The following is a 27583-nucleotide window of genomic DNA, read 5'->3' on the forward strand; positions in this document are numbered from 1 at the left end:
GACATGACTCCGGACCAGTCGTTAAGGGAAAGGAGAGAAACCTGCTTCAAGCTGATGGATTCTCGGAAGCAAGTCCGAGACAATCAAATTGCATGTAATCACCAAAAGATGTCAGCTCTTCCAAATCTCAGTCACAGGCAGGCAATGTTGTCTGTCTTTCGTGATCTCAAGCTCTTCCTTTGCCTGCCAAGTTTCTGCCCAATACAAAAATTCTTAAAACCTTTAATGTTTGTTTCAGTGGCCCAAATGAAAAGACTAGAAAGGCAGACTGACAAGTTCCCTCAGGTGATGCAGCCATAGATCATTCTCTGCTAATTTAGCTATGGAAATTTTTTTATTTTAGGAATTTTGAGTATATCACTAGAAAAGGGACTCAATGTTATGGTTAAATGATCTGCCTTCCAAAGAGGCTGTGAAAGTATAGCAATGTGCTGGACTCTAATACGCCTTTCTAAGGTTATGGCAATAGGTAAATAAGAGAAAACGTGATTTTGAGAACCAGAATAAGAGTCCAGTGCAGGACCTGATGAGGAGCGGAAGATGCCAGGTGGATCTCAAGGGCAGCCAAGCGATAAAGCTCAAAGGATGTCATTAACACGACATTTAAAATGCTCTTCCAATAATCCCGAAGCAGAACCTTCTAGGATTTAATGAAATTAAAGATCTCCTTATAATTCCAAATGTACTTTTAAAAGATTAAAGGCTTCAGATGGAAAGAGATAACATTGAGACTTACTACACAGGATGCGAATTTCAAGGTAAGACTATTAGGTATCAAATGCTTCTGCTGAGAAGTCTAGTTGCAGACACTCTCATCCTCAGGTTTTCTATGTTTGGCTTGTTTACATGAGCTCAGGGAATCTATTTGCCATAGTTATCATAGTTGAGTTAGACAGGCCCAAGACTCTGAGAATGCACATAGATAAATTAGCTACACTTTTCTGTTTTCTGTACCAATATTCCTCTCCACTGGTGTAAATAATCAAGAGGCTACTACTATGCACGTCTGGACAGATACGTCTCTTTTGCTGCACTGGTAGTTTTCATATTACCTGTGCTCCCAAACAAATATAAGTATTTTCCAGTACTCCTAAAAAAGCTAATTTAAGATTACATTAGCTACATTTAACATGCCATTGTGGATGGCATCTCTTTAAGGAATGTTTCTGCCTCCTCAATGCACCTTGAAATTGAGAAAGTAATGAGGCAACAAATGTGCCTGGGGTGACTTCATTTCTAAGGATGTTAATATCTATACCTCAAGCTTATAGGAGCCGGGTTTTGAATGACCCTGAAGAGAGGCATGATGGTCCTTAGGGAGTGGGGAAAATTACAGAGACACCTTAATTATGTGCTCCTACCCTACCCTCACTTCTGGACTGTCAGGCCAAACCTCTTGCACATGTGGGTGCATGTGTCAATGCCTATCAATAAGCCCCCGGAGCGGTTAGTCTGCAACTTACCTCCACCAGGTACCTCACTGTGCAAGGGAACACGTTTGAAATAACTGAGTGCAATGAATCACAAAGCTTGGGAGAGTGGGAAAGTTGTGGGCGGAGGTGGGGAAGCAAACAGGAGAAGGAGAATCCTTCTGCGGCAGGCACGGGACAGAGGAGCACAAGACCGCCACCTAGACGGCCAGGTCACCTGCGACCCGCAAGAACAGAACTCACATAAGCCAGAGTCCTCGGAACTCTGGAACGGAGATATAGGCCGCCTTTACACTGGACGTAAGCCAAGGGCATTCTCTAACTTTTCCACTGAAAATACCCACACCGTGGGCAATAACAAAGTCAGGACTGGGGAGAGGCAAATATCACAGCATACAAATCAGCAAAGGGAAATGGGAATCAGAGTAAACCTATTAGTTAACAATTAACCACTCAGGATTATCATGTGCAAGTCTCCAATGGGAAGTGTTAATAATGAAGCTCACTAATTAGTTCTCATCATCACAATCACTCTTTGATTAACATCATAGGAAAAAGAACTAAAAACAAATACACGCAGAGTTCATAATGGTACCACGGGGGTATTCAATTCCAACAAGCACTTGAGAAGCTGAACTCCAACGAGGCCCATCAAACCTGATGAAGCTTCCTGCAGGTACGCCTGGGTCTGGAACTGCTCACTCCAGCAAACCAGGAAGCTTTCTCCCCTCAAAGAGCCGACTATCCTGCCCTACGGGGCTGGTTTGAGTCTAAAGGACTCCGGAACACAACGCTGTTTGGGTCCAGCCAATCTTAATATGGAAGCAGTAAAATCTGTGCGTGCAAGAGGATAGATGTGGGGGCGGGGGGGGGCAAACATAAAAAAAGAGCACGGGAATCAGAACTCACGGCTGAGCATACTGACGCAAACAGTCTCTCACAGTTCTGTATCCTGCCAGGGCTCTGACCAGGAGTCCAGGAGAATTACTTTTGCAACTAAGTGCAAGACACACCATAACCACACCCCCTACCAGAAAGGCAGAAATGTCACCTGTCCCTCCACACTCCCCCCCCCCGGGGGGGGGGGGCTCTATGGCCCCAGGGGATGCTTTAATTCACAGAATGACTTTATGATTCTCTGTGAGGCACCAGCTGCAGAGCAAGGTAACCTCCTGACAGAAACGGAGCCCTGGGAGGAGACCCCGGGGAAGGGCCTCCAGCTCCAACATGGCTACAAAGTCCTTTCATATCTGCAGCTAAGCTTCCCGGTGGCTTATGCATGTCTCGTGGGGAGGTGTCTTTAGGCGGGACTGGGAAGGGGGTAAACACCAGTGAGGTGCAAGCTTAACAGGATGGAGTGAACGCAGGAGAGAACCCTATGGAAAACCACTCTGACCGAAAAAAAAAAAAAAAAAAATTATATGGAAAAAAACCACCCCAAAAAAGGTGCTGAAGCTGGGCCATTAATCATCTCTCATTAAATGCCGACTGTGGTTTACAGGTTCTCACCCTGTGTAGTTAGTTAGTTGGCAGAGCGCCTCACTCAGGCCACCAGCACCGTTGAACAGAGAAGAACTCCCGTTTCAGGCTCTGGGCTCATTCCTGGGGACATGAAGCCAGAGGACACGTGTAGGAGCCCCACATTCTAACCCGCAGCACCCGCAACAGAGAGCACGACCTTCCGCTGTCTTCCTGCTTCTATTCGACTGTTCAGGGAGGGCGGCCTACGGGAGCAGAGACCGCAGGGCAGGAGGTGGAGGCGTGGGGCGGCTTCCTACCCTGGAAGAAGGGAGCTGCAGAGCCTGTCTGTGCAGATGCAGCTTCGAGTGCCCAACACAGAGGGAAAAAATGCCTCTGCTCTTAGACTTGAAACAGTAAGGATGGGCCTGCCCTCAAGAGCCCCGCAAAAGTCAGGTGTCTCAAAGTATTTTTATTCGCTTGGTCTCATCCACCATCTATTTCTGTTCCAGGAGGTACAATAACAAGAAAAGAAGGCAGGACTGGGCAAAGGCTAAGAAGACCCAATCAAATGTTGAGGATGAAGATGTACAAAGCAGCATTTTGACAATCACGGCAGTCCAAAGGAAAGGAAGTCAAACCCTGCTACAGAAATGGCTTGGGACCCCCAAAATACGGCCTGGACTTCATCTGTCATCAGCCTAGCCTGCATATAACCGAAATCTCTCAACAGGGAACTGACTGGATAAACAAATTATAGTGCATTCACACAGCAGAACACCAGTCTACAATAAAAAGGACAAAGACAACACGGATGAATTTCCATTACACAATGCCATTTCTATGACATTCTTGCAAAGGTGAAACTGTAAGGACAAATCAGTAGTTGCTGAGGACGAGGGGAGGGGCTGGGGGTTGACTCCAAAGGGGACAGAAGAACAGGCCCGGGGGGATGATGAAACCCTCTTATCTTGACTGTGGTGATGGTTCCATGTGTGCATGCTTACCAAAACTCTGTTAGGTTACACCTAAATTTTAAGATAAACAAGAAATGGCTTGGGTAGGTAGACGGTGCAATATTCATCTTTAACCAAGGAAATATTCCTCGTCAGTTTATGTGTAGCTCAGCATGAATGACAAAGCTTAAAATTCAGTGCTCAGTAATTATGTTTTAGGTAAACCACTTTAGCTATTCAATGAATTAAAGTACTTCTAAAAATTTACGCAGAAAATAGTTTAGATGAAAAAGCAAGGTGTTAGAAGACTATGGAGGAAAAAAAAGTCTTATCCATCTCCCAAAAGCACCATAAGGATGGATCAATTCTTAGGCCATGGGCTACGAGAAGGCAGGATGCCATCCTCGGTTGGCCACGGAGGAAATGTCCTCCTCAAGAAAAGCAGAGCACTCAGTACATACGCCTATTGACATTTCTACCCTGAAATAAAATCACTCTGTGATCCGGCCTAACGTGAATAAAATAATTCCTACTTCCTAACCAAATGAAAATTCTATACAGGCTCAGAGATTATTCTTTTAGTGAATGGCTTTCAGTTTCCGAAATTCAACCAGCTGAAATTATGCTGTGAGAACCATTCCATTTAACCTTTAGAAATGAAGTTCACAGCCTTTTAGTGTAAAAATCTGCATTTTTATCATCAACAGGAAATACATCCCTTGGCTTACTCTCTAAAACAAAAAACGAAGTCTACTTATAAGTGTGGCATAGAAAAAAAGTAGAGGCAAATCTACACCCAGTTAGGATAACGTATCAACCATGCAAGCTCCCTTTCTCTGACATGGATGACCAACCGAGGCAGTGCCAGGCCAAATCCCTGCCCAGGTCTGCCAATCCACACACTGTCTGAAACTGAGGGCTCAGAATGTGTGTTCCCAAATGAAACCCACCTTCTTCCCATCCGCCACTTCACTCCAGACTGCCCCGACTCCCATTTTTAGACTCCGGCTCCCCAAGAGATCATTACCATTTTGGGCTAAATTGGTGTCCAGTGTTCCTAAAATCATGACCTAAGTGACGACGACCTCCCCTCCCCCTGCCCTGTGGACCTCTGCACAGCACAGTGGCCGTGGGGCCTGCTGCACAGCAGAGGCCCTGGGCCTTCCCTTCACATCCTTTCCGAGGCTGCAGTCCCTGAAGCCATGCCTTCTTCCTTCCTGGTTTACAACCGTCTCCCCCCCACCCCCCAAAAGAGCGCCGAACCAAAAGCTCCTACTCTTCTTTCATGGAGAGAATGTCCTTCCCAGGTCAGATGAGTAAACATAGGATTGCCTTTGCACATTTTACTCAGGAGGAAGACTATCCCATTCATGAGAATTTGAATCAACAGATAAATTCTTTTCAACATCCATGAGCACGGCAACACACTGTATTTGCTACCACCGGCTGCTTTAGTTATGAAGAAAACACTGTATTATGAAGCAATTATAATTGCTCGTGAATATGGACAGAGGAAACAATGGTCCCAAATACCAACTTATAACTAAAAAATTCGTACAGGGAAATTTAACTCACTGGAAGCCATACCTTCCAATTATTTTCAGGTTATTTCTACAAAAACATGTAATTTCCCCAAACTGTAGAAAACCAAGTTATAGCAAATAGACTGTGTGTGTGTGTGTTTCATCCTTTTTAGGGCTGTACCCGCAGCATATGAAGGTTTCCAGGCGAGGGGTCTAATCAGAGCTGTAGCCACTGGCCTATGCCAGGGCCACAGCCATGCCAGATCCAAGCTGCATCTGCGACCTACACCACAGCTCATGGCAATGCTGGATCCTTAACCCACTGAGCGAGACCAGGGATGGAACCTGCAACCTCATGGTTCCTAGTCAGATTCATTTTTGCTGCCCCACGACTGGAAGTCCTTTTGCAAATAGACATTGATGAGAAAATAAAGATACTATCCCAATTTTAAATTGTAAAGATTAATAAACACAATCAATAGGGATGTGAGAAAAAGGCCAATTAGACTTTTAACAACTCTGCTGTTACTTTTCTAAGAAAAAAAAGACAGTGAATTGTTACAGGAATACCACAATAAACAACTCATATATTTCCAGAAAAAAGGACACGAGAATGGTCTAAAAATACAGCTTATACACAGTACATGATGGAATATGGGACAAAAAAAGGACATCAACCATAGTCTGTAACTTTGGTATCAATTATAAGGCTAAGATTAAAAAAGTAACACATGGGTCTGAAATGCACTTTCTTAAAAATTTTAGATCAATTTTTATCACTTCTACAGCTCTATATGCAAGAGGTGAGAATTCATTAGAGAACCACAAAACGGCTTGAGAGAGATAATTAAAATAATATGCACAGAGTAAAGCATTTAAAGGATGGTCTGATAAAGCACAAGTTTTCATTTCATGGGCAAATCAAGAACTCAGAGGCAAAGAAATTGATGCCATTCTAAACTCTACCCCGTCTGCGACAAGAGCACAACTTCAGAAACGGATGGGGGAGGGGGACCTCAAGAAACCTATAACATAAAATATTTAAACAAGGGTTAGATCACTGAAATAATTTCAGCATCCCTTAAAAGTACTTTAAACATTCATCTTTGCTTGCAGACATACCAATTTAGGTTCAATAATTTAAGTAGCAAGCATTAATGAAAGCAATCATAAAATTTGCAAGATTAAGTTCAAGTTTTTGAAACAGAGAAAGGACATCCATTATGGTAGCAATTATTAATTAAAACTGAAAGTGGTCAGTGTTTAAGACTACCAAAGGCATCAAACGAAAAACCCAATCATTTTACTCAGTAAAGATTTATAGGCAAATAAGGATAAAGTTAAAAAAAAAAAAAAAAACTTCATGCTATCCTTTGATCTAAGCTTCCACTTTACGGAATTGTTCTAAGAAAATAATTACAGACTATGATTTAGCTAAAAGAAACCAACTTTTTTTGTGAAAGGAAAAAATAATCCAAATAAACTAAATAGCCAATAATACGTAAGAGAATACTAGGCAGATACTAAAAGCATAAGAGGAATATTCATATGGAAAAAGAAATAAGTGGAAAAAGGAATTAACTACCTGTCATGTGTCAGATACTGTTATAGGCACTGACTAGACAGTTAACAAGATAACAGAGAAAGCCCTTGTTCTGAACAAAACCTTTCTTCACTTAAAAAAAGGAGGGGGGATGGAGTCCCTGTCGTGGCTCAGTGGTTAACGAATCCGACTAGGAACCATGAGGTTGTGGGTTCGATCCCTGCCCTTGCTCAGTGGGTTAAGGATCTGGCGTTGCCATGAGCTGTGGCGTAGGTTGTAGACACGGCTCGGATCCCACGTTGCTGTGGCGTAGGCTGGCGGCTACAGCTCCGATTGGACCCCTAGCCTGGGAACCTCCATATGCCACGGGAGTGACCCCAGAAAAGCTAAAAAGCCAAAAAAAAAAAAAAAAGGAGGGGGGAGTCGGAGAGAAAATGAAAAAAGGAAATAATTCCACATTTTGGTGAACAGATGTATTCCTACTGAACCTTTTCGGGTAGTACTAGCAGAGATAATTTTCCTCCTTTGGCTTATTTATATTTGATGCATTTAAGAACAAAAATTTTGACAGAAAACTGGTGTTAAAAAATGTGTAAGACTTTGCTTTGAAAAGAAGAAAATATATTAACATTCAGGGCTGATTCAATTTTGCCCAGATTAACTTGCAAATTATTCAGGTCAGATAACGCTCACCCGGTTGTTGAGCCAAGAGTCAACGTTCTCTGGAGTGAATTCGTTTTTTTATAATTGTTCCATATATTTTGAGACAAATAAATATTATGGACACTGTAATAAAGTCTGGAGACTGAGCTGGAAAACAGCCCGACCGAAAACTGCACGTGAAGAGGGCTCCCCGATTCCTTCAGAAACAGCAGCTCAAGCACAGAGAGAGCTTCACGGCACCGAGGACAGTGAACTAAGCAGCCTTTGCCTAAGGAATAAAAGGTTAACTTAGAGAGTCCTGGTGCAGAGCCACAAGGCGTGTGGACGCCAGGGAGAAAAGCAAACAAAAATCACACATTAGCATAACGTGAGAATAAGAAAAATGTGTTCGAGTGAAGCCTGCAGCATGATGTAAAGAGGTCTACGGCTGGGCTCAGAGACAGGTTTCATAAAAAGTACCCAGAATTACACACACACACACACACACACACGTGAAAAACGTGCAATGACAGGCTAAACAACAATGAAACTATCCTTAAAGAAAAATAACTTTATACTTGTTCGAGATGTGTTGTTTGGGGTGGGTGGGCGCGGTGTTTGGGCATTCTAAATCTTCCAAAGAAAAAACACAGATGTCACCGTGCCCCCAGTCAGTGACTTTACAACTTTGGTGTGATGTAGTCACGTGTGGATGATACAGTGAGGCTCTCACTGTGAGACCCTAAGACCAGGTACCCAAAATGCGTGAGCGATGGCCGAGAACTTAGGGGCAGATCTCGCATCACGGTCCCTTCTGTTTCCACGAGTGCACCTGTAATTACGGATTCACTTGCGTTGTGAGGCTCTCTCCTCCTCAGTTGCTACGACTTCTCCTTTCACAGCTTGGAGAGCACCTCAAGTTTCTGTAAATTGTGGAGATAAAGGGCTTGGCCTGAGAACCCTGCTGCTCTCAATTCTCTGGGCAGTTTTGTACACTCAGACCAGCAGGCCTGAACTCAGCCATGAAGCCCAGTCACTCTTCTGCGTTGTGGGCCATTTGAATGGCTCACAGTTACCTCAATTTTAACAGGTCCCAGAAACGCTCAATTTTCCTCCCAAATATATGCCACGAGGGTGTACCACATGGGAAAAGCAGCGCCAGCAACCAGTTATTCGTGCTGGACATTAGGACACGCCCACTTTCTAGACCCCTGATCCAGGTAATGGCCACATTCTACCAGTTCTGCTAGCAAAGTGTTCGTTTTTTTTTTTTTTTTTTTTTTTTGAACTGCACTTGTGACATATGCAAGTTTCTGGGTTAGGGATGGAACTGGTGCTGCAGCTGCTGGCCTACAGCACAGCCAGGCCAAATCCAAGCAACATCTGCGACCTACACCACGGCTCATGGCAATGCCAGATCCTTAACCCACTGAGAGAGACCAGGGATCGAACCCAAATTCTCATGGATACTCGTCAGGTTCATTACTACTGAGCCACAACAGGAACTCCTACCAAAGTTGATCTCAAATTTATCTTCCCCGAACACCCACCGCCACAACCCTCGTTCCATTCAGTCCCCAGCACGTACACTGCTATCAACTCCCTAATGAGGTAAAGATACTAAAGCTACTCTCATCTCCTTCGAGCAGCCAGAATGAAGTGGACAATGCTGACCTCGTTGCCCCTCTCAACATGTCACTTTCAACCTCAGGACCTTCTGGTACATAATTTTATCTTCCAACTGACTCCTCCTCTAAGGCTCATTTTATGATTTTTATTATTTTGCTTTTTAGGGCTGCACCCATGGCATATAGAGGTTCCCAGGCTAGGGGTCAAATCGGAACTACAACTGCCCACCACAACCACAGCAATGCAGGATCCGAGCCACATCTGTGACCTACACCACAGCTCACAGCCATGCTGGATCCTTAATGCACTGAGCAAGGCCAGGGATCGAACCAGCAACCTCACGGTTCCTAGTCGGATTTGTTTTTGCTGCACCACGAAGGGAACTCCCAGGCCTCATTTTAAAATTGCTTAAAAGATGGTCTTGGGCACATGGAAGAAGGTACGGCTATGAGGACACACTCTTGCAGGCCTCTGTACTTCTAGCACAACCGTCTCTACAGAACGAATCACAGATGCCCTAGAAGGACCACACCTGTCTTGTTTAATGTTATATCCTCAATGCCCAGCACAGTGCCTGGAATATAATAAGTTCTGGATAAATTCTTATCGTTGGATCATTTATTCACGACTGAACATGACAAATGCATTTAAAACACAAGCCAGGTGGCATGTCTTAAATATCAAGGAGAGATAAAAAGGCAGCAAAAGAGCTCAGGAGGGAGGAGTATGATTTGGGCCTTGAACTGGATAAAAAGCGTGCAAAAGAAATACGATTGATGAGGATGACGGATCATTAAAAGGACCTCCCACATGCTGGGCAGAATGCTCAGCCAGTTCATAACCACCCCCACCCCCACATCAATCACTGGTCTCTCTTTAGCCAATACTATGGCAACTGTTCTAAACTCTGGCTGTAGTAACTCATTCAAGCACACCACAACCTAAGGAGGTAAGGGCCACTATTACCTTCATTTTACAGATGAGAAACAACGGCACCAAGAGGCTACACAACTTCAAGGTGACAAAACAATACACAATCAAGCCAGGACTTGAACTTGGGTGATTTGACACTGGAGCTCTGGCTACTAGTCATGTACTCCATGTTGCTGCTCTATTCTAGAAAATATGCATCCTTCCAGCCTGCTCACTTCTAGTTACTGACCAGCACAGTTACATGTGCACCTAGAACCTAGGGTCCCATTTGTTCAGACACAATTTCATACCACTTAGATCATCCCCTGGCAGATCAAATCTAAACTAGGCTCTGTGAAGAGCTACAAAAAAGATCCCACTTTCTCAGGAGCTGAGGGACTCTTGAGGAAGACCACTGCGCAGCTGTCACCGCATGTCACCCGAGGACAGTTACCAATCAACACTTCAACGGCGACAAGACAGTGGCACTAAATGACTGTGTAAATGCAGAAGAAAAGCATGGTGAGAGGACAGTGAAGATCAAAAGGGGAAACCACCAGGAAGAAGAGAAATGGCCCGAAGGAGGAGGAAAGCATGGTCGGGAGTGAAGAGACGGCTTCTCAAAAAGAGCTCATCAATAATGCAGTCAGTTGGTGGACTGAGAACTTGAAATCGTGGAAGAGACTGAATCTGAAAATACTCTCTGCTGTGGGCGAAGGGTCCAGGCACGTTGCGCTAACGGACCATGAGAGAGAACACAGGTCTGCCTCAAAATTCACACCCCCCCAGTCTAATATTGTGTTAAGAAGTCTATCACTTCCTCTTTAGAATAGCCTTTCCTGAGGAACTGAGGCACAAAATGACTAGGTAATTCCAAAGCCACCCTGAGGTCTGATTCAGAGATATTAATCTGGACGCCAATACTGCAAGGAGTGTCCAAAATTCTGTACAACATAGTCTGTAGGGAATATGTTGGAAGCATGCTAAATAAAGCCTCAAAATACGAGTAAGCAGAATGTCTATGTTAGTAAAATGACTTACTTTGAGATGTTTATATAAGCAACAGCCACAGGACAAAATGAGTTCAATCTAGGGCTAAGTAGTGTTATGATGGTGAAGTGGAGAGTGAAGCCGTGGCTGGGCAGAAATAGTTCAAGTTATATCACATCACTCAGCAGCCAATGGACAGAGCAGACAACCCAATCACCGACCTGAATCTGGGAATCAGGAATTTTATCAACTGCCTCCGAAATACCCTAACATTCATTTAGCCAAGCCTGTAATGGGCTCATTTAGCCAATTTGGACCCATGAAATAGAATCATAGAACAATCCCGTCATGGCTCAGTGCTCAACGAATCCGACTAGGAACCATGACGTTGCAGGTTCCATCCCTGGCCTTGCTCAGTGGGTTAAGGATCCAGCATGGCTGTGAGCTGTGGTGTAGGTTGCAGATAAGGCTTGGATTCCGTGTTGCTGTGGCTCTGGTGTAGGCCGGTGGCTACAGCTCCAAGTAGACCCCCAGCCTGGGAACCTCCATATGCCCCGGGCGCGGCCCTAGAAAAGACAAAAAGATGGGGGGGAAAAAAAACAAACAAAACAAAACAAAACAGAATTCAATGACGTATCACGTCTACAGATTATTTCAGAAATAAAATGTTCTACTGAAAGAAGCAAGAGATTTTCAAAAATTGCCGTCTCTAATAGAGCTCTACCTCTGGGCAAGTCATCTGATCAAACATCTCTTCAGAGCGGCTGAACTTAAGAGCTGAAACACGGCCACTCAATGTCAAGACACAGGGCCCTGTGCTCTATGTCCAATCCCCCTACCTCAACCTACTCCTGAATTTTCCAACACAAAAGCCTGCTGGTGAAGACAACAGCAGACCGAGTAAGGTACAAGCATGGAACCAGCCACTCTGCACATCAAAGAGACATATTCACTCTAGATCTTTATTTTTCTACAAGAACTCTTAGAACCAAATGGCTCTTCATATCTTCAGGTATAGAGTAAGTAATCAAACAATTCTAGAAGTAGTTTTATACTTCTCTCTTGTTTCTGCAATTGCTTCCCCTCTTCATGGGTAATTTTCAAACAGGTAAAATCATAACTTCTATACAAATAGAAAATGAAGATGTCTCAAAATTTTTATTTTAACCCACTAATTAACAAGGGAACCAGAAAGATGTTACAAGTGATTTAAAGCAGGACCTGGAGGATGGCTATATATAGGCCAACTAGGAATGCTGAAAGGAATTTGCTAAAGACACAATACTGTAGAGCTAAACTACAGAGTGAAAATGCAAAATTTGAAATCATTTCTTCTACAGAGTGGAAATTAATTACATCGACTTATACGGGATCCTGTTTGTACAAACAGGAATCATCTGCATCATCATCAGGTCTTCCACAAGTTAAATTCTCTCTCCATAGGGGTGCAAAACAGCCCAGTTAAAAGCAGGGCGCTAAAGCATCAGATAACCCCATAGGGTCTACCAGACAGCACCCAGCATTCCATTGACAGGATACCCAATAATCTTCTTGCCAGTTTCAAAACCTATTAATTTCTCTTGCTACCCCTAACTAAATAAAGAAAGGTGAGAGCGATGCCGGAAAGCTGATTACCGGAATCCAGCTTCTTGGTCACGGCAGTCGAAAAATGAACTCCTCGAACATATGGGCAGCAAGCAAGCCAAGTCTTTATTAAAGGAAAGCGGATAGCTCCCAGGACAGCTGGGAGGGGGGAGAAGAGCCCCCTTTCTCTATTGTCCTATGGGTTTTTATCTCTTAAAGATGGGGGGGGTACCAACGTGGGGTCCAGAAAGATATTGTTTTCTCCCATTGGCCTTGTTCAATTACCTGCATCAGTCCTTGTCCAATAGCGTCTTGGGGTGGAAATGTCCCGTATGTCTCATAGTTTCTTCGCCCTTTTCTTTTACCATGCCTCTCATTCCTCTTTTATCAGTTGAGGAGTGGGCTAGAGATTTGCATTTTCTACAGTAGACAAAGTCTGTGGGGAGTACACATTTCTTATAATAAAACAAGGCCTGTGGGGATGTTACTCCCTGGAGCCCTTAAGCCACAAATGTTAATTAATGGCCATATCAAAGAATACACTGAAGCCCGTGCTCCTACACTGAGTACCTGAGTTAATATTCTGCCTCAAGAGTCTAGGTCCCGAATTTAGCATCCTATGGTGAAAGAAAAAAAATTTTTTTTCACAAGAGAAGAACTCAGTTGAAAACTAGATTTGTAAAAAGGAGTAAACACTACCACTTAACTGTGGTAAAGGCTGAAATATAATCTTTTAAAAACTCCAGTATTTCTTCGCAATTTCATTCAGAAACATGTTCATTCTACGAAAGATAGACTCCTCTCTTATTCCCATGGAAATCATAAATGCTTCCAGATTTCTTTACAAGGAGGCAGATACCCTGCAGTTCTGGGGAGTGAGAATAGGAGCGCCTTACAAAACAAGAACTGGCCACACAGGACTCCTATGGCTGAAAGAACTATGGACAAAAGGCAATAAAGCCGTGCCCTCAGCCATGAGGAAGGGAAACTGGCTGGAGCGAACTCCTGGCACAATGAACGTCTCTTTAACCAACTCTGACTCTTTCTGGAGGGAGGGAGAGGGGAAAGGGGCGCTTGAGGAGAGATGGAGGAGGGCAGGAGGGGAAGGGAGGGGAGGGGAGGAGAAAGGAAGGCGAAAGCAAAGAGCCTCAGCAGCCAGGGAGAGACTTCCAGGGCAGCTGCCCAAGCCCTAGGGCTGCAGTGCACTTTTCTGGACGCTGAGAAGCCTATCAATGAGCTGCCCTTTGCAGACCAACTGGATTTGAAGACCCTTCAGGTGAGGGTAGAGGAAGACTGGAACAGAGAGAACACCACCTTCCCCTAGATCGACAAAAACGAGGGCTGCCAAATGCAGCAGAGGTGTAAGGAAAGCACCTGAGAACCACCACTGGCATGGACCACAGCGCCCCTGCGTGGGCCGTGAGATGCATGGAGGACAGCAGGCTGCCAGCACCAAGGTCAGCAGCCAGTGTAAGGGTTCCCACGGGATTTCCTCAGGGGCAAATACCACAGTGTGAAGGGGGGAACTCCGGCGCTAAGCAACCCAACTGCCAGGCAGAACCAGAGGCCTTGACCTTGTGTGGTCAGCACAAAAGGGACCTAAGAACGTTAGGAGGTTATTCAGAGGCTCTAAAGGACAGTAAAAAAGGGAAGAGCTACTATAATGAAAACAAACAAGAGAAGAGTGCTGGTACCATCACATCACCAGGGATTAGACGGAACAGAGCGGAGGCAGAAAGGAGCTCTAGGGTCAGGTAAGGAGGAGGTGGCCAAGTGCACAAGCAGGCCAGAGGGCGGCCAAGGGAAACTGCACTTTGACGCGGACCTCAGCTCTAAAGCCCCTGGCTGACTGCCCTACTGCTTCATACCTTTCTCAGACTTACCGGGCACTTTTTACTTCTCTTCAGCCAAAACTACTACTGTAACATGCTTACATTAAGGCCCAACTCCACTGAGAGCTAAGGAAAGACAACTTCCGTAACGGCCCTCAAGCCTCATAGAAAGGACTGCTTCTGATACCCCAAGGGAAAGAGGACACTGCCATCCAAGTTCCAGAAGGCACTGAAAAACCAGGAACTGCAGGAATGGGCCAGGAGGAGAGCTACAAATTCCACCTATTTGTTTATTTGAAAGGAACACTCCCATCCTTCACATCTGCCAAGCGAGACACACCGGTCAACTTTGCGAGCCTTCATTTCATGATTTAATGGAAAAAGGGACCTCCAAGTCTGGCCCCCTCCACCCCTGACCCCCAGAGGTAGTCTTTGGACCACTCGAGGCCGCGGTTTAAGCACATTGGTATTAGTAATACTAAGAATCTTCAACAAAACCCAGCCATGGACAGAGGAGGTTACCAAAAAGCTAGCATGTGACATGAGCAAAGAAAACCTTCTAGTGAGCCCAAGAGGAAGGCAAGGAAGGAAGAACAGAATAAACAATTGCAAATGCGCTTCCAAGTTTCCAGGATGATGCCATATCATGCCAAGGCAGATGTCCGGGAGATGGGCAACGCCATCCTCATAATCAGACCCATTCTGGGACTTTCAGAAATGAGGCTGCAGGGGTAGGTTGCTGGGCTGGGCTCTATCCTCTCGTGCAGTTATCAACAAACCCACATCATAACCCCAACCTGCACCCACACCCGAGAGGAAAGCACACACACACACACACACACACACAGCAGCAGCAGCAAAAAGAGGAAAAGTTAAATCGACACCATGTATGACTCATCGAGTACCAGTGGAGGGAGACAGAAAAAACCAGTGCGCTGGCTGCAACCTGAGGAGTGGGGAGCCCTCTCTTACCCAGGAACTGTAATTGATTTGTCTGATTTACCAGAACAACAGTAAGCCATGCACCAGCCACATTTTATTACCTGTTTTACACGTTATATCTGCAGGAGATTGCATTTATTGCAGAGCAGGCTACAGCAAAAAGAGTAATAAACCCAAGATAAGCAACAGCCTTATATTCCACTGATAGGCACATCCTGACTTTTTTGTTTACTGGCGAAGGAGGGAGTGGAAACAGGATCAGGGAAAAACAAGACCCACTGACAATGAAAACATGGTTGTATGAAGGCAAGCAGTCAGCACAGAAGCCCCCTCTGAATCAAATCAGATCCAGCACCAAATCAATCAAGTTCTTTTATTTATTTTTATTTTTTTCTATTTCTTGGGTCGCTCTCGCGGCATATGGAGGTTCCCAGGCTAGGGGTTGAATCAGAGCTGCAGCCACCGGCCTACGCCACAGCCACAGCAACGTGGGATCCGAGCCGCGTCTGCAACCTACACCACAGCTCACGGCAACGCTGGATCATTAACCCACTGAGCAAGGCCAGGGATCGAACCCACAACCTCTTGGTTCCTAGTCGGATTCGTTAACCACTGAGCCATGATGGGAACTCCAAAGCAGTGTTTTTTTTTTTTTTGCTATTTCTTGGGCCGCTCCCTCAGCATATGGAGGTTCCCAGGCTAGGGGTCGAATTGGAGCTGTAGCCACCGGCCTATGCCAGAGCCACAGCAACGCAGGATCCGAGCCGCGTCTGCAACCTACACCACAGCTCACGGCAACGCCGGATCCTTAACCCACTGAGCAAGGGCAGGGATCGAACCCGCAACCTCATGGTTCCTAGTCGGATTCGTTAACCACTGCGCCACGACGGGAACTCCCAATCAAGTTCTTAGTTGGTTTCATGTTCACAGGAACGTCCTGGCCTGAAAAGTAATCAGATGATTACGGAAAGGACACAGCCACGACAAGTACCTCGCTCCTTCCACTTTCAAAAACAGAAATAAAGGCAAGCAATACCTTCTTCGGATGGCATTTTTTCCTTAGTGGATACCCTGTAAAACAGAGACAGAGACGCAGAAGGGCCAAGTTTATCCAAGCCCAGCCCAAAGATGGGCTCATCAGTCGGCATTACACACAGGCACCGCGTACCTGATGTAAAACACAACACTCAGTTGACATTCATGTCAAAAATCATCGCCATCAATTAAATCAAAAGCCCAACACAACCTAAACACTGGGGAGCCATGACAACACTCTTTAAAAGTCAAAACAATTGTAACGAGCTCTCAATATGAGATGGGATGCAAGAAGCTCAGGAGAACACCCAGTTGTTGGAAAGCATGTTTAGAAGCCAATCCAGTCCAGTCCCGGGAAAGCTGACGAACGGACATGAAAAGGCCAGCACCTTGCTAGCTCGGGCAGCCAGCCTCTCACTCCTGCGTGTGGGTTACTCAACTTCCCATGACAGGTAGTGCGCCAAGGGGCCTGGCACTCGCTAACTCTCCACGCAGGCATCTCCATGCACTCTAACCCTCATCCGGTGAGACCGTTTGTACAAAATGCACGAAGAGATACGGAGCAGGGATAGAAACTCAACTAAAAGTGGGAGGCCAGTAAGACGAGAACAAGTTGAGGGGTTATCTGTCTCACAGTCATGATATAACCTCTTCCAGCAGCATTATTTCTTGAGTGTGTTGAGAAAAAAATGTGAGCTGTGTATGTATGTCTTCTCCTCCAAAAACGCGCCCTAGGGTGGGGCAAGAGGCCCTGTACAAATACCAGCTCCTCGTCCGCATCGAGGTGCTGTGCTGCAGATGCTGTCAGCTCAACAGAAACTGCCATTTACCATGACCTGCGACTAAGAGGGGGACCCACAACGGGAGGGAGGGACACAGGCAAAGAGTCAACATTTGACGGAGAAACTTTAATGAAACCCTTTCTTTGTATTCGACGGCCTTTATTCCGAGGTTTCTCTCTTCATCTAGATGTAAACTATTTGCCTGTCTGACCCACATGCCTGCCATCCCTCGGGGACGTGGACAGAACATGCTCCAGGCTGGAGACCCACACGTCGCACTTAAACAGCACAAGGGCACCCAACACACACCTACTTAACCTGACACTGTGACAGAAGCGAAGGTAAGAAGGAGACAAAACTCTTCTATCACAGAGGGTACCCCGAACCCCACAATCTAAGCTGAATCATGTGTGAAGAAGGCAGACAAGGTCATCCTGACATCTACGGAAAGGAATCACTTCTTCACTTTCGCTCTCCCACGTGATCCAGTTTTCCTCTTTTATTTATGTGGTAACGGGGGGAGATGTGACTTGCATTTATTTTAAAATAATGTCAGAGCAAGCCAATTCTCCAACATCCAGGCAGAAAAGAGAACCAGGACATGTATGAGACGGAGCTACAGGTGAGTGGGGGATTATGAGGACAAGTTGCTAAGATCTGCTGCTACCAAAAACAAAGAGAAAAACAAAAAGCAAGCAAGTGGGCGAATGTATCAAGGAGGCAGCATCAGATTCAAAGACGCCATGAAGGATCATTAGGACCCTGCACTGGGGGTGCCGGGAGGACAGCCCTGAGGCAAGTGTGCCTCTACCTCAAGAACCTGCGAAAGACTTCACCTGCTGCCAATGGGGAGTCCGAGCATGAACCCGAACTGCACAGGCCAAAACAGAGCATACTACGGTTTCCAAAATAGGTATTTTATTACTTCCCCATCCCTTGCAGTTGAACCAACCAAAAAAAATCGCCAATTTTGATTTGAACCAAAGAAGGATATTCAAGAAAATACCGTTGAGAATGAAACGGCAGATACCCATGGAAATTAAGAGGTATGTGAACTCAGCATGGTAAATCAGAGAAAACTGGCCTGACACCAGCTCACTGGGAGAGTCACCTGTCAAGGATGAGCCTTAGTAGATACAGGGTAGTCACCTGTGGCTCGAAGGCCATCAGCATCAGGTTTCTGGGCTTCTTGGGACCTTCAGCTACGAAGAACACACGGCAATGTACTTCGCTCACTATACAGTGGCACAACGTCCTGACAGAAGTCCCACTGATATGGGCAACACTGTTCAAGGTGTAATCTGCAGCAACTGGCTACCCAGAGCGAAAAGCTGCACAGAATCCCAGTACTTAAAAGTAGAGCGGAGCACCACACCCAGGCAAAGGAGACCTGCCAGACCTTTTCCTGTATAAACCATCACAGGGAGCCAGGCTTGGGACACAGCAAGATACAATGGAATTCATCACTGCTGTGGGCTCAGCCGAGCTCCAGCAGCTCGTGTTTACAGCAGTATTCTCTCTTTGGTGCCCAAGGCAAGCTCCCCAAGTGATATTTACTAGCCCTTCCTCTGTCCTGTCCCCTGGGCTGTGCATTCATCCCTACCCAAGCCCTGGAGCCCTCCTTACCCCTCAGTGACTACAGGAGCTGGACCGGATGATGCGTGTCCCAGGAACAGATGGGGAAGTGACAGCCCACAGGCCTTCTCTGGCCACGGGATCCCTTGCCTTGGCCTGCCTGTATAGCAGAAGCCGCCCTCCGGCATTGCTACTGTCCCCCTCTCGGCTTGCATGTAGGGACTTGATCAGGTCCGTTCTGTGTTATCGTCTCTGTGCCTAGGGCAGTTCCAGGCACAGTAGGCACTTACTGAATAAATCAATAAGCCCTCTCAACTAAGGAAGGTATCTAATTCAGCCACAAGCGTTCCTAAGTACGCAAGGAAAACATCCTAATCCCTGAATAGTCCTGTGGACACAGCCTTTAGAAGGCGCAAACGTATCTGCAGCATCTCTTCTTCTATATCATCTAGTATCTGTTAGCTCAAAGGATGCTCACACATTCCTCTGATTGATAAGGATGAATTCTTAAACTTGTCCTAAAACCCATCTCTATTTGACCTTTCCCCACTAAGACTTTCCTGTTGTAGGAATTTTACTTTAATACGACTTGAAAGAACTTCTAAACTCATGATAATAAGAAAAATGGAAAAGCAACTCAGTAAAAGTTCAGGTAGACAAATAGGTTTTATGCCCTCACTTAAATTCTGTATTCCCGGAATATAAAACGGAATCTCCACAGGCATATTAGCAGAAGCCGTGGAAAAACTCACATCCAGTGCCTGAAAACAAATGAGCTACACAAAACACACAAGCTGAGATCGCTCAGTGCATGAGGGGCCAAGCCCTTGGCACCTCTGAGCCAGTCAGGCACACAACTCACCCCAGATATGTCTGCGACGCGGTGGATAGGCACTTCCTTCTTGCTATGCAATCCTTTGCCATTCTTAATAGCTCTGCAAAGAGGGGGGGAAAAAAGTCTGATGAAAATACCAATCATGGAGTTCTCTTGAGGTGGTGCAGAGGTTAAGGAGCCGGCATTGACACTGCTGTGAGGTGGGTTCAATCCCGCCCTGACCCAGCAACTTGCAGGTGCTGAGGGCATGAACCGCCCACACCCCCAAAGACAAGACAAATCACACTGGGAAAGGGTAAGGAGACGGGAAAGGCGTCTGTGGCACACTGCTGGGAGCCAGCCTCCCCCAGGGCGTGTGGTGGAGGGGAAGGAAGAGGCCAGAACCCAGTCACTAGCACTTGGCTGCTAGTGTCAACTAGCGGGAGTCAAAGGGCTCCTCAGCCAGTTTCCAAATGAAAGGCACTGTTCCAGGCACAAAACAAGAAACAGGTGGAAGAGCATGTTCCTGAGAAAGGAGGTAATAAGGTTTCTTTCTGCGTTTAGTCACATGAAACATTTTAAATGCAAAACATGGAGCTGGCGTTCCAATTCTAATGGAAATAAGCTCCTCCCAGGTGAGCGGAGAAGTTGCCCCGAATGAAGGACACTGTACAGAAGCGTCTTTTTAATAGCGGGGGAAGAAATGAGCAGAGGTACGCAACTGACGTCAAGCCTCATTTCAATCAGTCTCAGGGGAGTGGCGACCCTGGGGGCAGCGGCGACTCTGGGGACTCTGACACACATCCAACCACTGGTTGGTCTGCTCCAGGCTCCCACCTCTGGTCTCTTCAGAGACTGGGTCACTCCTGGAACAATGAAGGACCACGGAACCAGAGTTGAGGGGTTCATCCCTAAGTCGGGGCACCACCAGACCTTCCTGCAGACCCCTGCAGGGAACTCTGCTGGGTTGAGAGAAAGCGATTCAGGAGTGCATCCTCCCCATGAACGGGGCTGTCTAGGGTTTGCACCTTGCGGACAAAGTACAAAGCCCAGACGGGGGTCAGCATGTGGGCCCCTCCCACTAGCAACCACGCTGGGACCTTCTTCCCACTGAGGCTCCACGAAGAACCAGGAGGAGGGGCGTTCCTCTCAGGCCCTAACTTTCCGACAACCACGCTGCCATCATTTCTTGGGCCCTTATCACTCCCCACCGGCCCCCTTTCCCACCCGGTGGGGCTGTGGCATCTCATTTGAAACGCCTGTTGGGAAACAACAACCAAAACACATCCCTTACTACCTCCTCTCCAGTCTGTGATCAGGGTAAGAAGTCAAGGTAAAGAATTTAAAAAAAAAAAAAAAAAAAAATCGTACGCTCACTCTGAACTGCTAACTGAAAAAAAACATCTCCTAGTTCCATGAATCCCATGATTTCCTCCTGAATTTGAATCAAGGGCTTCAGTTTTAGAAACTGCAGAGTTTCTGCATTTCACTTTAGCCCAGCGGTTTATCATTCAGGGAGCCTGGTCACGACTGCAGACCAAGGCTGATGCTCCAGGCTTAGCACCCAGTCCCTTGAGATCTGCGCCCTAACGGGAGCTCCCCATCCTGCCTGCACCCCATTTCTACAGCCTCCTCTACCACCAGCAGGCTCTCCCCATCTTGCCACCATAAACTCCAAGGAGCAGCCTTGGGAACAAACCTCTGTGAGGCAAGGCAAGTTCACTGCCACTCTGACTCTAAGTCACCTTCCTTCAAGGCGAGGCCTGCTCGGCTTTCTGCAGGTCCTGTGGGAGCACAAATCGCCCACAGCTTTATGCTGTTCTAACAATCAGAACAACCAAAATAAATGGACCTGCCCAATAAACAGACGGTTCATGTGAGAACACTGCTGAACTCCTGGCCTTTCCTGGGGGCTGAGGGGCATCTTATATACGACGAGGAAAAAAGAACGGGGCCTGAGCAAAAAGCCAGAAACAGAAGTTCTTGAGACAAAGGCAGTGAGGTGATAAAACTACAAATTCTGCTTTCTCTCTGTGACCCTAAAGCAGCTTTGTGCCATAAGCAAAAATTCAGGACTTAACCAAGGTCACACACTCTGTGCAAAGGGCAAAAGCAATACCCCAAAGCAGAAAACATGGATAAGAGAGTACATGTCACAATGGAAACGAACCAGAATTCTTTAAAATGAAAACCATTTTTAAAATTCTGCTTACATTGTTTCTAAAAAATATTATCAGATACTACCTGGCACTTGGGCATTAATTTTGGAAAAACTGCATCTTTTCATACTTTATATATGATTGCTACATTAGATTCTGTTGACACTGGAGTTCTGCTGCGGTGCAGTGCATTAAGGATCCAGCATTGTCACTGCAGCGGCTCGGGTCACTGCTGTAACGCAGGTTCAGTCCCTGGCCCAGGAACTTCCACATGTTGAAGATGTAGCCAAAACAAAAAAAGAATCTGTAGACACTAAGTACAAAGGACGCCCTCACTGGTCCACCAGACCCGGGAGGCGAAGAGTGAGGGATCTTCGAAAAAAGAGTTAATGGTCTAATATACCAGCTTGAGGTTCCCTCCCTGTGCTGAGGCTGCTCAGGTTCTTGTCTGTAGAAGTGACCCGGGGTGAGCCATCCCAGACAGCCTCCCTCAGCTTGACACAAGACTAATGCCACAGCAAGGGCTTCTCTTCCAGAGTGTCTGCAAGAACTGCTTGGTGTAGAAATTTGTGCTTTTATCTCAAAGATGTAAGACACAAACAAAAGACGGTAGGCTCATCACAGTGCTGTTGCCAAAAGGAATATATAACATACGCCTTTGTTCCAAGATGTAAGCACGCATATATGATGCGACTGCCTACTCGGTTGTATACGCAGCAAATAACAGCGGGCAGATTCTGGTTCTGCTGCTTCGTCATCACTTTGGGGAGGGGCACCCCTAGATCTTGCATAACCCAGCTTCTTCAGGATGGTTTGGGGGGGCTCTGTGAGACCTGGGAGAGTATAAAAGGCAGGTTTGCTTCCACAGCTGCCTGCTCCCCTGCCTGCTTGCGGAGTAAACGGTGGAGCCCCTCCCTTCCTGCAGGCTGCAAACACAGCTCAACATCCCTTTTCACTAGCAAGGGATGAAACTCCTGACTTCCAAACTTTGCCTGCTGTGTCTGCTTAATAGCTGCTTTCTCACAGAGGCAGGCTGGAGTCTGCGCCGCTAGGAGGAAGGAAGCAGTGGGGCAGGGCGCAGCCTGCTCCCCTCAGAGGCTTTCTTCCCCAAGCAGCTGCGGCACAAAGATGGCCAAAGACCAGCCGTGTCGATAATGGACAGAAACCACCAGCAGCCAGGAAAAGTGAGGACCGTCCACGCACGTACAAAGAGGTAACAGTGAAGAAGAGGGATGAAAACTCAGCTTTCTAGGTTGCTTCTAGAAGCTTCTAGAAGCCATAGCGTGGGACAGGAACCCCATTCAGATCACCGGAAACTCTTCTTTCAACAACCAAGTTTGACATTCTCCTCTTTTGAGATGCTGCTGCCTTCCTGCTGGAAGATAAGACTATCGATTCTGCAAAGACAGATGGGGTGGTGTTCAAGGTGGGTGACCCCCACCTACCTCAGCCCAAGAGGATCAAGACCTGGCACTACCTTTTTTTTGGGCCACCAGCACCATATGACGTCTCCAGGCCAGCGATCAGATCCGAGGCGCAATGCTGCTGCAGCAATGCCGAATCCTTTCAACCCACTGTGCCCGGTTGGGGACTGAACCTGAGTCTTGTGTTACAGAGACACAGCTGATGCCATTGTGCCACAGTGGGAACTCTAGGAGCCGGCGCTAGCTACACAAAGAAACACTTTGCTCTGAGGTTCGGAGGCCCCTCGTACAGGCGGAAAAACCTCTCTCTCCGAGGACATGCTGTAGCGCCACTGACACCACGTGCCGTTAGTTCATTTTGTGCCCACAAAGAAGCCATGACCTTAATTTCAATTCAACGATGAGAGGCTGTTATTCTGAAGAAATACTTGTGAGTTTACAAAAGAAGTTCAAAGCCATGTATGGTTAGGTCCAATCTCATCCCAATCCTAAAACAGCTGTCAGGTCAGGAATGTATCACCTGGTGACATGAGGGAGCTTCACGGAGGATGCTGGGAGGAACTACTAGCTAACCTGAAGTGTTAGTAGAATCATGTGTGTGAATTCTTCCATGGACTAGGAACTCCAACAATTTCATGAAAAAACCCACTTTCATACATAAAAGGGATCTAAAGACAATAAAGTGATGGAAAGCATACAATAGCAACAGCAGCAGCAGCAGCAGCAGCAGCAACAACAACAACAACAACAAGAAAGCATATGACAGAGAAGTAGCAGGGAAATGACAAGGCAAGCTTGGGAGGCCCTGAACCCATAAGCTCCTTTTAACAACGCTGTCTTGGGTAACCAGGGACCAAACTGTCCCTCACCTCTGTCTCTGCTTCCTTGCCGACATCCGCAACGTTCTGCCTTTCTAACTATGCTCACTCGGCTCTTTTGTGAACCTCTTGGGCCAGGCCCTCACCAGCTTATTCCAGGATAACATCAGGATATTTTAACTAAATCCACTCGCTCCCCTTTGGGAGTGCTCACCACTGCTATGTGACTTCGCAAAATCTAGCTCATTGTTTTGTTCCCCTACTTATACCCAGAAAGAGGACCACCAGCCTGTGACACCCAGCGGAAACTATAATGCTTGGCATTCATGGGCCCCAGTTTAGGCCTTCCCATGATTTCCCCGTTACTCCCTCTAATCCAATTAGGTCCGCTTTCTGCCTGTCCCCTATGTTTAAGTTGTTCATTGCATTGTCTTTTAGAGTCACTCTAAGGACAGCAAAGAATTATACGTTATCTGCAGCCACAACCTCACCACCATCACAAAACAGTTGTCACACAGTAATCTGTAACCTGGGGTCCTGGGCTGGGGGCCGTGTGAATCCTGAAAGACACTACGAGCTACTCTGAAGTGGTGGAGTCAGACAGGGGACCGTGTACATGCGCGTGCATGCCATTCAACTCGGCGTGCAATTCTAAGCTGTAATTCCGTATTTTCAAATTGCATCTTCCTTTCTACAGCGAGACCACAGGCCCTCTGAGAGACAGGGTTCTGTCTTTCGTATTTGCTACGGTATTTAACACAGAGCTATGTTCACAGAGTTTTAAACTCAGGGTCCTCTAGTTCCATTAACGTGTGCCTAGGAAAGCTCAACAAGTGCCCCGGGGGGGCCAACGCAGACTACTGAAGATATTTCACTGTGGAGACGTGGATAAAGCCAACGTGAGTGTGGGGCACAGAAGAGCGAGGCCAAGTGGCTCTCCTGCAGGTACAAGTTCGTGAGCTACATCGCAGGTCTCAGGCACTTTGGTTTCGCTACTTGGAGCGGTGCGAGGTGAAGAGCTTAAAAGGTCTGGCCTCTGAGCATCGGCAAAGGGGCATCAAGAACAAAAACCTCAAGTTCCCCTCATCAAGTCTCCCAGACCTAGGAGATGGCAACCCGGGGGAGCAAAGCTCCAACCACCATAAACAACAGAACAGAACCAGTCGGCAGGACTGTCAGAAACGCCCACTAGGTAACACAGGATAAATGACGAAGGAGAAAGGAAAAGAATTCTGGCAGAAAAGGATAAAAAGCAGAACAAAGGGTGAGTAACTTGCTAAACCTCTAAGGGACCTCACACTGTGTTTCAGATCACGTTGATGAATGCAGGGTTTCGGCATGAACCACACACAGAAAGCAGGGCAACGCAGAGGCAAGAACACTTCCCCTGGCCTTTCTCCTGCTTCCTCGGCAGCTGGATGGAAGAGAAGATACAGAGCAGGCACAGGGGCCCAGTGGTGGGCAGGGACGCTAAGATCACGTGGCTACATTTTCAACAGCATCAGAACCACTGCTAAGACAGAAAAGGTGGAGCATGCCCAGACTGGGAAGGAGGAAAGTCCCACGGTCAAAGGGAGGGGGGCGGCCTGGCGAGTCAGGAGGGATTATGATCTAGGTGGCCCGCTACCTCCTCTACAACTACCGTAAGGAGAGATGAAGACACACTGCTGTCGTGCCAGGTGTGCAAAAGGTCTGCAGTGCTCAGATCGGAGGAGGAACGCTCCAACTGACGGGAAACACGAGCCGACCACGCTGCCCCCCATCAGGACCGCCAGGCTCCTAGAGTCGGGTGGAAATGGCCAGTACCCGTCTAAAGACTTCTTGAGAGGACACGGCCTCAGAGAAGCGAGATCAGAGGCAAGGACAACTCACAATGGCCTCAAGGACATTGGTTTTATAATTTTTTTAAAAAAAAGCTTTATTAGTGTAGTTGATTCACAAGGTTGTAATAATTTCTGCTGTACAACAAAGTGATTCAGTTATACATGTACATACACCCAGGCTTGTCCAAGTGTTTATTATGCCTTCTTCACGTGTAAAGCACAGCCCCTGTGTTCTCCTTCTAGGAGGCATATGATATTTTTAATCTCATGATCACAGAGACAATACAGGGCCAGAGGAAAACTGGGAGAAAGAATGATCCGTAATTCTATTCTGAAATAAAAGCATCGTTACCATAATTTCCAAGTGTGTGTACACACACCCCGCCCACTTACACTTGAAATTGTGGGAAACGTTTGGCAATCTTTTTCCTCCCTTCAGAAACAATAACTAAATACCTCCTTATGTTATTAGTTTTATTACATCATTTTTAATAGCTTACATAAATCTATACTATGGATGCACATTCCACACTTTAATCAATTGCCTATTGCTAGATATTTATGTGAATCCAGTATAGTACTTCCAAGCACTATAAATAATGCCAAAGGTATAACTCTTAAACTGTCAGGTACCCTCGCTAATTATTCCTTAGAATAAATTCATAGAAGTGGAACAGCTGGGTCACAGGTCAGGGAAGCGCTATTGTTTTCCACCTTCCTTTCTCAAAGCAACCCAGACAGAAGTGACTTGCCTCGTGGACTCTACTTGTGAACTGACCCTTCAGTTTAGGGGCTCCTTCCCATGCAGCCCAGATACCCACTTCTACCTCCACGCTTCTAATTGTATTTGCCCACAGCTCTGGCTTGGATTTGATCTTTTACTCATTCAAAAGATGCAATGGACTTAGGTTTGGAAAATGGTTTTTCCAATATGAGTACATTTACGGAGACCTGCTGGAAAACTTCATTGCCATTCACTAGAAATTTGGCTTTCTGAACCCGATGCAGAAGCGAGAGGCATGGGAAGTAACCTTCTAGACTGCTGGGCCCAAAGCTGTTGGAGGGGAGGCAGGGGCCGCTTAGGGCAATGACATATGCACAGGGGAGTTTACAAGGAATTTAGATGCAACGAGTCCTACAAATGAAAAGAAGGCCTCACGTGAAGGAGATTTCCCCATTCACAGGTAGCCTTCAAATTCTATGCACTGATGTATCAGGGATTAATTATTCAAACTATGGTCCTCCTGAGAGATTTCTGAGGATTAGAGCAAAAGGCGGGAAGGGATACCCCTGACAGAGACAGCTCTCCGACCCACTCAGCCACCTGCCATCGCAGATGAGGCACATCAAGCAAGCGCAGCAGCCCTCAAGATGATTTCACGTTAAATTAGCCAAGAGCTGGTGGAGGCTACTTAGAAGGAATTCAGTTAACAGGCCAGGAACACAGGGGAAAGACACAGGAGTCCAAGGGAGAAGGGAGAGACTCCCTGGGCGTGGTGCGGACAAGCACGGCTGGCAGAGAAGCCATCCCTAGAAGAGAAATCCCAAGAGCCAAAGCCTGTCTGTTCCAGCCTTTTTCTCTATCACCCACACTCATGATTATAATTTCCATTATTAAATTTTTAACGTGCTATAAAAAGGACACAGGTTTTGATTTTTCTTACAAACCAAACAGTGGTCAAGAGTTGCTTTGGGCAGTGGTTCTCAAATTT

At 46.4% G+C, this 27583-nt stretch overlaps 1 protein-coding gene across 3 annotated transcripts in view; it reads right to left on the minus strand.

Moving 5' to 3' along the window:
• SND1 (staphylococcal nuclease and tudor domain containing 1) overlaps positions 1 to 27583 on the minus strand; it is a 392192-nt gene that overhangs the window by 146544 nt on the left and 218065 nt on the right. For all 3 annotated transcript variants that reach the window (XR_014833971.1, XM_021078633.2, XM_085005550.1), the window contains one exon: positions 19696 to 19768. Coding sequence is in view for 2 of the 3 variants with exons in the window: in XM_021078633.2 (XP_020934292.1) it covers positions 19696 to 19768 (73 nt within the window). In the remaining variant the exon portion in view is untranslated. The remainder of the gene's footprint in view (positions 1 to 19695; positions 19769 to 27583) is intronic.

The sequence above is a fragment of the Sus scrofa genome, chromosome 18 (assembly GCF_054392235.1).
Source record: "Sus scrofa isolate SSC_HxYL_T2T_F1_AM1 chromosome 18, Sscrofa_HxYL_maternal_Yorkshire_Landrace_v2.0, whole genome shotgun sequence".
Taxonomy (NCBI): Eukaryota; Metazoa; Chordata; class Mammalia; order Artiodactyla; family Suidae; genus Sus; species Sus scrofa.